Consider the following 14,827-nt stretch of genomic DNA (forward strand, 5'->3'; position numbering starts at 1 on the left):
CTTATATTGTTTTCATAGTCTTATATTTTTATGTTTTAGGTTTGACCTCCAGAATTTTAGAAAAAAAATTCTACTTTTTAGAATATTCATAAAAGCGTATTTTTCAAAAATGTTTCTAACATTTATTTCTTTTTAGCTTTTAATCTTTAATAGGTTTCATAATTAATAATTATTTTGCTATCTATATTTAATCAACTGAATTATTTTTTTTAAATTCTTTCTATTTTAATACCTTCTTCTAATATTCTTATTTACAATACAGAATGTATGAGAATAAAATATGTATGAAAGTGTGAGCTACTACATCCTCTTACTTTGAAAATATGATCTGCTCAGCAGCCGATGAACTCTTCAATCTTTGATGAACGAAGGTTTTTTTTTTTTTTTCTGTCAGAATATCAAACAGCTTTTGTAGAAAGAGTAACATCAAAACAGCTGAATTGTTTTTGCTTAAAAGCGGAACTTTAAATCAATTAAAAATCTAACTGATTAACTGAATTCTGAAATCATTCACCTATTGTATTCTTACTGAGAACAAGCCATAGTACAAAATTTCAGAACTCTTGCACAACTGGGATCGAGTAAAAAGACCTTTACAAAATTTCATGTTAAAAAAACACGAAGGAAAATAAGTTAAATAAAAGCATGTAATATATGAAACTGAATAAATATCTTTTTCTATCTTATATTTTAATAATACTTTTTTCTATTTTCAGCTAAAATACGAAAAATTGGTAACTTTACTATACAGTACCTTGACCGTCATCTTACTGTTCACTATAGTGACAATGACATTCTTGCGGTTCCAGGCAAAAAGGCCTTTTGGAATCATCTTGATCTGTATGTACCTCGTCTTCCTCACAACTGCCATTATATTAGAGACAGGGGTCATATAAAGACTTATAATGGGTGTAAATAATGTATTATATGTATATACATAGAATCAGCGTTATTTGACTTCCTGAAGTTATTGACTTATTGCTATTGAACAAAATGATGAAAATCTTACGAACAACTATAATCTTGTCAACCAAACTCTTCAAAGACAAACTGCTTATTTTTGTGTTAATAATGTCTATATAATTAGTTAGACAATGATGACAAGTGAAATATTTTCCGTTAGGCAACTAAGTGAAGTGCAATTTAGTTATATTAATGTCAGCTTTTAAAGCAGCCTGAAGCCAATTTTGGATTCAACTTCATAATTTTGAGCATTGATCAAATAACGGTCGCTACTTTCTCTTCAAACTTCCGTGCCACACAAGGATGAAAAATTTTCCTCCTCGATGTCTGATTTAACTTTCGCCAAGTTCCCAGACAAGGTGTATCATTGGTGGAATGGGGTTTCGATCTTGGAGCTTTTCATTGCCGAAGACGAGATCTTATTCTTAGACAACCGACACTTCTCGTCAAAGACAAGAATCCTATGGGTATTACTCCCGACCTGCTGAAGCGCGTAGAATAATTTGAATTACTGGCATCGTGACAGAGCGGAGGCGAGAGTTAAGGTTCACTTCTAATGACCACCATTAGCTAAGGTAATCTCTCCTGTAGGAGGTACATCCTGTTATGGAAGTGGAGGTAATTTGATCCCACATTTTTAATGTGCCCAACCTTGAAACTATTGTCAACTATCATGCCTGAAGCTTCTTATCTCTATGTCTCAGATCTCCACCTGTAGGACTCAAAGGTGCAAGACTTTAATAAGTATTTATTAAGTATTTTGATACGATGGAGAGCTCCAACATTTTTAGATAGAGAATTTTTTTTTTTCTTATTGAAGTCACAATGATATTATTTTTCAACTCTTAAAAAGTTTGCAGCGATAAATTCTTTTTCTTAACAGCTCATCAATGAACCTTATAACAACCGGTATTATATTCATGAAGTTTTTTTTACGAAAACTTGCGTTATATTCAATATACTTACTATGTCATCTATGGAATATTTTTATTTCTTATGAAAGAAAATCCATGATTCCACCAATATAGTAGTACATAATTTTTAGAATTCCTTTTTGTTTATTTAATTTTTCAATTTCTATGTATGGATTTTTTTTTCGTTTAGATTTTATTTATAGCTGAAAGCTATCATATTTGGTTTTAAGAACAAATCAATTAACATCTTTAAAAAGGGTCTTGGTTGGTAAAAATGGAACTTGCAAAATGAAACACACAACTGTTGTAAATTAGAAATATTTTTTTCTACCAAACACCATTTACATAAATTATGTAATTACAATTTTCTACAAATTCTCATTATTTCTAGTTTTATAAGTTTATATGACGCAAAACCAATAACCATATATCTCGGAAAAACCGACTTAAGCTCTTTTCAAAGCCACTGATTAAAAAGCTGCTGTTTTTCATTACATCTACTCTGATTACGTATTTGCAATTATATATGTCACTCCATTTGTGTATATAAGAATTCACTTTCTTTGAATGTTCATCACAAAGTTATTATTGTATTCTTATTTTACTTTAACTGTTTATAAATGATATTCATTTATTTGTTTTTATAATATTTACAGAAATTCAGAAATAATGGCTTTTGAAGTAACGATTTTGAGTTTACATTAAACTACTCTGTTGAGTTACTTCAGCATATATAAACTATTATTACACCATAGTTGTAAAAGTGATTCATATAAAATAAATTTAAACATTAAGAAACAAAGTGCTTCATCTCTTATTATATATAACTAAGAATGCATCAAAGGTATTAAATACGATTTTCTTTCTTTATGTTATGGATTTCAATCCTCAATATACAAAGGCATTTTATAGTATAAGAAGCATCTTTTAGCTAAATTTTAACTCATATCTTTATTATTTAAATTTCACACACACACATTCTATATATATAGTTTGGAAATATGTGTAAAATATAAATAAGACATAAATCTTATTTCCAAATACAAGGCACTGCTACAGATATCTTATATTCCATATCAAAAGAAAAAATATCAATAGAAATATAGATCGAATAAAAATGAAATGATTACCTATTAATTTCAAATATTTTATTTTGTACGCAATAGACTCGATTTCTGAAAAAAAAAAAAAAAAAATCCTAAATATCGCTGTTAAACATTATTCAATACAAAATCCATTTTGGAACTTTTAACGATTTTGGGTTTTTCCCCCTAGAGTTTAGTTATTAGAAATTATCAATTTAAAATATGCACTGTTATTTAAATGTTTTTTTTTCATTTAAGTATTTAAAAAAAAATTATTTTTTACACATTTGAATTTTTTTTAATTCATCACATTTAAAATATTCCATCTTTTAAGAATGATTTTTATTACATCTTTCATTTTAAAAAATATTTATCTGTTCTGCAAAAATATATTTGATAATTGATTGAAATAAATAAAATACTTGGGTTTAATCATTTGTCTTCTTATATTTATTTTTTTATGCCATAAGATCATTTTTTGCATGAAGAATGGTCAAATGAACTTGGTTCACTCTTACACTTTTAGCTATAAATAAGCCAAGAAAGCTACAAATAATTCGTGCTCTAATTTTGATTCAAAAAAGCTCATAGTTTTTAATAAACTTTTAAAAATGAATCGCAGAGAGTGACAAATTTCTACGATATTTATTAAGTAGTCTGCCCAAAAAGAAACCAAACGTTTAAAATAAATCATTAATTCTTAAGAATGCCTTTTGATGCCATTGGCCTCTTTCAAAACCATCTTCATCCTTTATTCAAGCACCGCTCCCAGTGTGTCTTCCATAAGTCAGATAGCTCTCGGGAATACTTCATCGGCACCACTATTAAATATTCCGTGGTGAATTTTCTATTCTTTCTTTCATTCCTTCCTTTCTTCGAATCTTCGATTTTCAAGGTGGATTTCAAATCAGTTATTAAATAAATAATTACAAAAATAATATTAAAAAAATAGAAAATAAACCCAAAGAGTGAAGTTTGGAATGTTATGACATAATTTTGATCGAAGTTTCAGTAATCCACCAATTCCTGGCCATTTCTGACCCGATTAATGTTCTGGTTATCAAACAAATGGCAAGGCTCCAATTTTTTTGAAAAGCGATACGTCTTCAAACTGTCATCCAAAATTTTGCAAATGATTTTAAATTGCTGCCTACATCTTCGGAAGTCTTCTAAACACTTGCTCTTCTCATAGACACGATCTGCGCTAACCAAAGCATCATTTCCTCGATATGAAGGTTTAGAAAGGCGCCCAGTTTTAGAATTTTGGCGGATGTTTTGCAATATTTGAAATGTCGGTTTCATTCATTGCATTAGGTCGGGTTAAAACGATCTTCTTTTACTTTTTGCAATACTTCTGTAAAATAATCTGTCACTTTTATTCAAACTTCTCACAAATTCGTTGTTTACCTATTTTCGTTATGGAAAAAAAGATCTCGCCAAAATGTATGTAGGACTGGGTGGGACAAAATGCCCATTCAATCCCATTTCGATCAGTGTCTAGGGTACTGATTTAAAAAAGAAGTAACGTTTAAAGAAAAACAGATATCTTATTTACAGTAAATACAATTAAAAGGACATTAACAATTAGGATGGGAAAGGTTATTTACATTAAAGTTAGAAGTAAAATATTTAGATGGCAACAAGGGCGAAGCCTAACAAGATGTCTGCCCATAGCAAAACTATGTGCCGCCGTGGCGCAAGATGATTAACCACACATCGATATCAGACACGAAGAACCCTCTCTCTTTCCGAATGCCAACAGCTCGCTTTTTTATTAAAATTTATGGTCATGTGACTTAGCACTTTGGATTAGTAGAACCCATGGTGCCATCCATTACAATACAATAAAACTAAATTGAATTGGATTCGTTCAGTATAACAGTGAGAATACCGGATATTTCATTTGAGATCACAAGCAAAATATGAAAAAAAATTCGTTAATATTTATTCATGCAGCCAGGAAATATTATTTGAATATCAGTTATCCCATTTCGTTGTAATAATTTCAAAAAGAGTTTGAAAGAAGAAAAAAAAGATTTAAGCAATGTAAATCTTGTTTTAAAAACTGTGATTAAATTTGTTAAAATATGAAAAAGAATTTAATCATTCAAAGTTCTCTATATAAAAACCTAAACAATTAAATTAATATAGAAGTTAATTACTTTGAGAAAGAGCTCATTTTTTTACGCCATTAAAAGCAAACACATGTAAAATCTGTTATCAGCAAATTCTAAAAATGAACACACGTTTGAATGGAAGGCATAATAATTCCGTCAAAAGATATTCTCTAAACACTTCGAGCTTCGATCAACTTTTGTTCAGACTAAATCGCTTGAGAGCGACAGATGCACAAATGAATTCTAAACGAGCTAAGAGGTACCAGATAAGGTCAGTGACGCAACAGAAACGAAACTGCATAGCTTTGCAGATTTGGCGAGTGCCAACCAAGAAACATACAGAATACGATAAAACAATTTGTTTTTAAATGAATATATACAAATAAAACAACTTGAAATATTACGTTCAATTTCCTTAATATTTAAAAGATATACTTGTAGAGCATTTTGATAGTTGCGATTATGTATACACAAATAGAAAAATAGTATTTCAAAAAATATAAACTTTCAAGATACTTTAAAAATATGAATTGTTCCTTTTACTCAGCTAAAAACAATTTTATAAACAAGACTGCGGCTCTGAAATTCTTCTGAAGTCTTTCTTCAAGATTTTTCTTTTGATGAAAACAACAAAAAAACAGTACCTGATACAGCGATCTCTCACTGGTGTTGTATGAAACGTTTTAAGATATTTTAGTTATTAATTCTCCTTGGAGATCGATGTTTAGACGAAGACACTGCTGATCGCCACTGTTGAAAGAAGAACTTCTGAAGTATACTGGATGCATACATTGGAGATGGATTACAATGCAATAAAACTAAATCGAATTGGATGCGTTCAGTACATTAACAGTACAACAGTGTAATGGTAATGGTCACTAATTAAATACATATATGATATAGAGGTTTTTCACCAACTCATAGAAAAATAAAAAATTGATGTGGGGTTCTCAAAAAAATGGATTTGGGGGTCCTTACAATCTTTCATGTCGAACAGTTCTCGAACAAATCTAATGCCATAAGAAATTATATAACAGCAAATCAGTAATCATCGCTTGTCAGTTGCAGATGAGTATATCTGAAGTTATATCTTCGCGGAAGGAAAGTACGATTCCGAGATAACTTCCAAAGACATTATTTCTCAGAAATTATTTTAACACCATTTAAATATTCAAGGAATTGTCTTTTTAATAACACTATTAATTAACACTATAATAACACTAATAATTTTAACAATTTAAAAAAAATATTTTTTCAAGATTTGTAACAGTTAATTGCATAAATGAACAGACTATTCATATCTATAATGCATTAAAAATATTTTGAACAAAAATTGTAATTGGATAAGGGTGAAATCAAAATGATTATCAGCTTCACAGGAAGCATTTTATATCATTTTATTTATAATCGTATCGATTTGTTTTAAACTGGGCTTATTCGTATTTAGATTAAGAGTGAATAAAAAATGTGAAAACAATCATGAATTACAAAAGGTTTTCTTGAGCAATGGATCGGTCAATGCCCTCGATGGCCTAGTGAGGTGGACACAAAGGAATTGTCGATGTCCAAGACAACAACCTTGATGAGCACAGCAGAATCAAAATATTTTTGCATTTATTTCGCGTTTCTAAAGTCAAATATGACAAAAAGTAAAACTATGGTAAAACTGTAGATTATTATCATCCGTGCAGATGGATGCAACAGGACGTATGTTTTCAGGAAACATTTCTTTTAATAATCACATTCACAATAAACAAACACAAAGACAAGACATTCACGTGTGCAGCTTAACAGAACAGCATACCATCTCATTTTTATTACCATCGCAATGCATTATGGGATGGCATATGGGATGCCCTAATCAGGCATTGCCATCTAGTATCCAAAAGAGAAGATAGGAATAATGCAACTGCTATATCCCCCCTACACCGCCTAAGACCGTCTCGGCGAGTTGGTGTTATATTGGATAATTTAGTGTTTGTCACAGGATTGTTATTAGCATTAGAAGGTTGTTTGGGAGTTCGATTTGGAGTTTGTTTCGGTGGTAGACGTCTTTTCCTTAAAGGCATTACAGGAGATTGGTTCTGTGTTACATTTCTAAAAGGTGTAAGAGCTGATGCATGGTATACATCTAAAGGTATACATCAACTATCTAAATAATGATTTTTATATTTCAGAGGACATTTTTTCTTAATTTGATCAGCAAGGATTAGTCCTTTTAATTTGTCAAATGAACTAATTTCCAATTCTCTGAGCCAACCTTCAAAGTAAGTTCGAAGATCGAAAAAGAAATCTTTCCAAGTAGAATGATCACGTTTCTGATGTCAACTAAAAAGAATTCTAAATCGGTCTGCTGTCAGCTTAAATCTTTGTAACAATTTAGTACGGATATGGGTATAATCCTTAAACATTTCTTCAGGTTCTCTGGCTATTAATTTACCTATATCACTTGGAAGTACTCCAATTAAATAGGATACCCAATAGTCATTCGATATATTTAAAAGCTTCATCTGTCTTTCAAACATAGTTCAAAATAATGACATGTCACCTGTTTCAGGCCGAAACATAGGTAATACCGTTTGTAAATCAAATAGCTTTGGAGTAGAATCAATTTGATTAGGATTTGACAGATTCGGATTTTGGTGCTTAAACTTTTCAAGCTCAAATGCTCTTTCCTCGGCTAGATTTTTGTTTCCAGTGTCTTTTCTTCTAACTTTTCCCGTTCGTCAACAATGTTATTGAATGTGTCAGTCACAAACTGTTTGTTATCCGTAAAGAATGCAGATTTAGTTATTTTATCTTGGGGTGTTATATCTAGGCCCAATGCCAAGTTGTAGAGGTCAATTTTCTTTCCTTTAGATAGAAAAGCCATTTTTCTTACGAAATTATTAAAATGAAATATGAATTTAAACAAGAAAACTTGGATGTGAAGGAACTGTTACACACCTACCTTCTCTTCTGAACATACAAAAAAAAAATCAGTAAAGTAGGCAGAACGCAACTTATTTAAATCTCAACTTTTTTTAAGAATGCAAAATAATAATAATAATAATCAGGTAGGAGATAAATATACTTTCAGCAATGGAAAAAAATATTTATGTTCAAAATAACTTTATGAGTTTATATTTTAGATGAAAGCAACATAAAGACAGAAATTAAGTTCAAAATATTTCAATTGTTAATTTAAACTGCAAGTATATATACACACATAATAAAAGAAAAGTAGATATAGCAAATAATTGCTATTAAGTTTGCGTAAGTGCTGAAAAAGAATTAGCTTTCAGAATTCTTAACATTAAAAATAACATTCTGAGAATCAGAAATAAAATCGCACATTTTATACGATTCAAAGAAGGCATATGCTGAATCATTACTCTGAAAAAAAAATAACAAATTTATCAGAATAGTTTTTCATAATACCAAAATACCATACAGCTGAAAAAAAAAACATATTCAACACTTGTTTAGAATTATCACTTTGGGAGCGACTGAGATTATGAATACTTAATAAGACTCAGCGCGTAGCTCAAGGGCACATAAAATGGTATCAGAAAACGAGAACAGACAGCTTTGGCTTCGGTTCGCAAACTTACGGATTAAGAACTATAAATTGATTCGTGCTTAAATAAAATACAGAAATACAATACCAACTTGAAAATCAACATGTAGAATACCTTAACATTTAAAAGGTATGGTCTTATGCACTTTCAATGATTGAGATCAAATAACAAATATCAACACAGATATTTCAATATCTAAACTAGCAACGATGAATATGCTATGAAAACAGAAGTAACTTAGAAATTATTAAATATTAAATGGTACAAAAACATTTCACAGAAGACAAAAAATCTTGGTGTATTCAAACATGTAGGAATGTTGTATTTCAACGAAACAAATGCTGGATGCTATTGAAATTAAACAACAACAACAAAAAAAAAAATGCGCAAGTGTTATGACTCTTGTCTGTGAACAACAGGTACGGACAGGAACGATCAACACAAAACTCATAAATTTTTACGTGTTATAAACTTGAAAAAAAAAAAACACACTTTCTTATATGGATTTAAATGCAGTTTTTTGCTGGAGATGTACAAATAATAAATTATACTCGGTACAGAGGTTGACGTCCCGTACGAGTTAGGATTTTAAACTGAATACTGGAGTACTCCTTAGGACATCAACGACGCAAAAATGGCAGCCGCTGATTTCTTTTAAGGACTGGATGTCAGGACGACAGCGTTTCATAATTTGTTGCATAACTCACTGAAATCTTGCCGCAAAGTAAGGTTACACAGGGCACACAAATTTTCCATCTCCTTCTTTCAGATACTTGAATTTTTTTTTTTTTTTTTTTTTTTTTTGTAAGATAGTCTTTGTGTAGCTCCAAAACAGGACCTTATCTAGCAAATGAAATCAGCATTTGTCAGCAAAAGCAGTTAATCATACAGTCATCGTTACAGAAATCGTTTCATTAAAATTTGATATATAACTGTTTTAAAATAAGTTTCGTTACGTTTTTCATTAGTAAATATTTTACTTTCTTCTTTATTTTTCTGTTTTAAGGGAACCACAATATTTCATGGGTAGAATCGGGATCGCAAAAACTTAGCGTAAGTAAAAACTTATCTAGAGTTTAAAAAAGTGTTAAAATCTTTTACTTGGGAAATATTGTCGAAAACATAAAAATTAAAAAAAGATGTATAGAATAAATGAAACATAGTTTCTGAATTTTACTTTTCCTTGAAAAAATGCTGTTATTTTATTGCTGATTTTAAATTCATATTTCAGTTAGAGTGCGATCTTTGGCGATTATTCACTGTAATGCAGTAAATACTGAATATGTATTTTGATCTTTTTCTGATTCATTAAAATCAAAATTTGACACAGAACGGCATTTGTAGTTACAAAATCTCATACCAAATTTCATATATTCAAGTTATTTCGTTTTTGAGTTGTCGCATTTGCCTGCTTGTGAAAGTACAGACCAACAGATGGTCAACTTCTTGATGGATTTAACACCAAATTCGATACCTTTTAGATGTTAAATCTATGCACCAAATTTTTTCCATCTAGCTTTATTCATTTGTAGTTATCATGTTAACTTATATTCTAACAGCCTGACAAACAGACTTCCACAAAATGAATTTCGTTCACTATTTGACAGAAATCTACAAATTTGGTGAAGAAGACATATGTGAAATTTTATCTGTCTTACTCAAAGCAGTTTTGAGTTTTCATGTTTACAGACAGGTATAAATGCAAAAATGTGCTTTTCGAATTCAAAGAAGTTTGTATCAACCTCAATTTTGTTCAATATGCAGTTAATCTCTAGCCATAAAAATTTAGAATAAAGCTTAGCTTGTCAGCAAAATATTGTTTTGAATTTATTTATAATTATACGAGAAATTAAAGAAAATTGAAGTAAATGATTGTGCATTTATAAACTTCTGAATACATATTTAAAGATCATTGATAGAATCTTTTTTAAATCTTTTTTATTTAATAAACAAACGAAAAAATAATTAAACAGACAATTATTACATAACCTACTTTTAGGATCCGAAATTTTCGAAACCAAAATCAACGTATTTTATGGCATTTTTTTTTTTTTTAGCTTTCTTTTTCTGATATAATTTTGTTCACATTTTTACTTCTGACTGGGAAATGTAATGGATCTAATTTATGTTGATAAAATGTACATAAAATCTTCCCTTGAATTTTCTTCCTATTTTAGGATTTTATCATTCATTATGCAGGAGAAAAAAATGAAATGAAGTCACAAAACAGTATAATGCATTTAGATACCGCGCATTGTTGCATTTGCCAAGTATTTGTGACATCATGTGCATTGACTTATAACACATTAAATATTAGCAGTAAACAATAAAACAACAACAAAAATAACATAATAAAACAACAGATAAAATAACAATTAACTTTATAAGCATTAGAGAAGGTTTTTATCATATCATTTCAAATCTCTAACGATAATGTCAAGATTTTTTTAAACAAGAGTTACACAGTGTTTTCACAAATCTTGCAAACACAATTAATGCATTGTTTAAGAAAATTTTCTTAAAACGAAATTATATTTCACTACTTAAGTAAACTGTCTTAAACCAAGTACCTATCAACACAATTAACTAAAAATATCTAAATTTCCGTCATAATATTATCTTTACATATTACACTGAAAATCTATACATGTAAAAAACATTATTCCATTGCATCTATTCATGGATTTCAATGGATTACCTTTCAGGTACTTTGGCTGAATTCATTATAAAGTCAACTACTAACACAGGTAAGGGAGTCCAAATCGAAATCTCTATTACTCCCTAGCTCCTTCAAAAAAAATTTTGCCCATTGCTTTCGCATGTAATAAATACTTTCCTTGGAGAACATAAATAATAGAAAAGGCCCGCAATCATCTGGGAAAATAGGTTGAAAATTGCTGACAGAATTCGCATGTGTTTCACAACGGACGAATGGAATCATTTAGAATTGATCCCATAACAAGAATTGTATGTATGATGCACTCCGAAAGAGATCTGTCATTGGCAATGCAGCCATTAACAGCTACAACAGTATTACTATACCGCCATGAATCTGCTTACTTATTCAACAACATTTTCTCCTCATACTCCAGATGGCTCCCTGGCCACCATCACCAATTCAAAGATTCGTGTTAGTACTGGGTTTAAATGTTTTCTTCAAAGAATTTTCAATCAACCATTGATTTTCACAAAAACCTTAACATCACAAATAGTTCTAAAATAAACAAAATATGTACAGAGTGTCCCAAAAAAATGGAACAAACGCTTATTTCCTTAACTATTGCAATGAAACATTTACTTCCAACCACAAAGTTTCATCAAATAAGGTAAGAAAAGTATGAAAATACTTTGGATTCTTAGAAGGGGTAGTAAAAAATCACAAAATATTAAATTTTTATTCCTACCTCATAGCAAAAAGGTGTCAATGATTGAAGTGTTTTCTTACACTCATACATATGGATACGAAGTTTCGTGCTTCTATTGTAAACTTCTTTGTAGAACTTGTCGAGATATTAAAAGGATTACAATTAAAAGGATACAAAAAACAAACTTTTTGAAAAATCGGTTTTGGAATTCCATATTTCCAAGAAACCCGGTTTTATCCGGTTTTCGAATTTTTGTCAAAAAAATAGAATAGGGTAAAATATTTTCCCTAAGTTATATAAAATAAGGTATATAAAATAACCTTAACCTTATATAAAATAACCCGTTTTTTGTTATATAAAATAACAAAAAACGAAATGAATATCAAATTCAATAAAATTAAAGATTACATATACATATTATTTACACGAAATAACGAAAACTTAAACAAAAATTTTGAATAATATTTATATTGTTTTCACTAATTTTAATTTCTCCTAAGAAAATAGGATTTTAAAAAACATAAAATATCGACTGAACGCTAAAGTCTATTTTTAAAGCTAAGTCTAATTTTGGACACAATATTGTCTGAAATTGAAAATACTCGTTCACTAACTACTGAGCTTGGTTTTATAGTTTTCATGGCATCAAATAATAAATCTAAGATTTTTGTTCTTTTATTCGTTGCCTCAAATAATGAAAATTCAGCTTTCATTGTCTTTGGATTTGTAAGTGTTTCTTCAGGGTCTTCAAGAAACTTATGAATTCATTTTTCTATGGCTTCTTTTAAAAAAGCATTACTCTGATGTAGTTTCTTTGGTTTGCTCTTCATCAGAATCTGTTTACACATAAGAATTTGGAAATATTCAAGACAATATTTTTATAGATAACTTAATAATTTCGGTTTTTGAAACTAAAAGTACACTAGATTTCTTCGCTGAACTAGAAATGTGCGAATACAGCAAAAGAGTCGCTAATTCTACTTTCTTGAACTCGTTCTTCTAAAGCATATAACAATTTCAAACTTATTTCATTTAACAGAAATTCACATATATCTACACTTGTTAATAAATTCGCATCTCGTCACCTTAAGCCCCCAGCTGCTAGACAAATCGGTCTCAACCAATATTATTATTTATTTATTTATTTGAAGAATTGGAATATTCAGGCGTTTCGGATAACCGGTTTTCTTACTTTAAAATCCGGTTTTCGAATGTGATAAATTTATTTAAAAAAGCCGTTTTTTTAAAACCGGGTTTGAAAAACCGTCAAAGCCTAATTACAATTGAGTATCAAAATTTACATAGCTATGAAATGAAAGTGAACCGTTTTACCATTAATAAACAATCTTAAATTTAAATACAAAATAAAATATTCTAGTATAAAATATATTATGAAATCGAAAAAACATTTCTTAAACATATAAAACTAGAAAAAATATACATTTTTAAAAATATAAAAGCATTTACTGTAAAAAAAGCATACAAATTAAAAAGTTAAAAAAAAAAAAAAAAAACCTTCCTTTGGATAGGCAAAACAATGCCTTGAAATCCAGTCGTAAAATGATACCATGACTGATTCTCGATAGTCGTGAAAATTCGATAATCATCGAAAGTTTGATCAAGACCGATCGAGCACTTGAACTAATTTTGAAAGAAGTGTTTTTATATACATTGAGTATAAAAATGAGATAAGGAAAAATAAGCAGCTATACAGTTTTAATTTTATGAAAATTTTTACAAAATTAACCAGAAAAAAATGCTACTATGTATTTTTCATACAAAATTAATTTAATTTAAATATTAATCCTTTTAGTTTACAAAGATCAAATGAATAATAATGTTGTAAAGAAATGAATCATTTAAATTAAATGTTTCATCAACTAAATTAAAAAAAGAAAATATTGAGTTTGGTTAATAAAAGAGCTGATAATGAAAAATAAAATTTAAAAAGTGTTTATAATTCTTTTGGGGTTCTTAGGTTATGGTTTAAACATTAATCTGAATGAACTTTACATTTCACAATCAACATTCAAGAGTTTGAATTTCAGATGACTTATTTGAATTAACTTATACAAATCTGTATTCGAGGATAGCTGTTTTATCAGATGTCAGACTTTTTCCTTTTCTTGTGCATTTTTTTTCACATATTCAAATTTTTAGAAAAATAAATAATAAGCATATTTTTTTCTCTGAAGCAACAATTAAAAGTTCCAATTAATTCCCACAAAAAAAGAGCATAATATGTTTAATATATGATTATACATTATATAAACTTAGTAATACATCCCAGAGAAAAGCTTTAGTAAAAATATGCATGTAGCAAAAAAATTGAAAATAAAAAAAAAAAAAAAAATCCCTCAATTTTATAAGAATTGGAAATGAAAGACATAATAAAGCTAGTACAGAAATTGGTTTTCCTTAAAATGTCCAAAATAATTTTTGTAAAATACTAATCAATGAAATGCACTATGATGTTTACATAATATTTAATTCAAAGAACTTATTCATCAATGTCAGATAAATTATAATTATAGGTTGCCACGGAAACAGATCATACAGGAAGGTTTTTATAGAGCAAAAATCAATCCTGTAAACCCATCACCAGACAAATTTATTTATTGCTTACAAAATAATGGAAATCCACAAAATTTGCTATTGATATACCGAAAGAAATATAAATATTTAATAAATTTTATAGCTGAAGTATACAGTACTACAAAATGATATTTTAAAAAGTTTTAAATAAATAAATATGACTTCATGTTTTGTTTATATATAGCAATTGATTATTTGTTTTATATAACAGCTTTATAACACAAACAT

General features: G+C 28.9%; 1 protein-coding gene across 8 annotated transcripts in view; it reads left to right on the forward strand.

The window, feature by feature from the left end:
* LOC129958077 (mitochondrial sodium/calcium exchanger protein-like) overlaps positions 1-3,301 on the forward strand; it is a 96,482-nt gene extending 93,181 nt beyond the window's left edge. For 7 of the 8 annotated variants that reach the window (XM_056070248.1, XM_056070254.1, XM_056070251.1 and 4 more), the window contains exon 18: positions 717-3,301. In XM_056070248.1, coding sequence (XP_055926223.1) covers positions 717-896 — 180 coding nt within the window. In that variant the 3' untranslated portion in view covers positions 897-3,301. The remainder of the gene's footprint in view (positions 1-716) is intronic. The other variant, XM_056070255.1, reaches the window with a different exon arrangement.
* The last annotated feature ends 11,526 nt before the right edge of the window (positions 3,302-14,827 follow it).

The sequence above is a fragment of the Argiope bruennichi genome, chromosome X1 (assembly GCF_947563725.1).
Source record: "Argiope bruennichi chromosome X1, qqArgBrue1.1, whole genome shotgun sequence".
Classification (NCBI taxonomy): domain Eukaryota; kingdom Metazoa; phylum Arthropoda; class Arachnida; order Araneae; family Araneidae; genus Argiope; species Argiope bruennichi.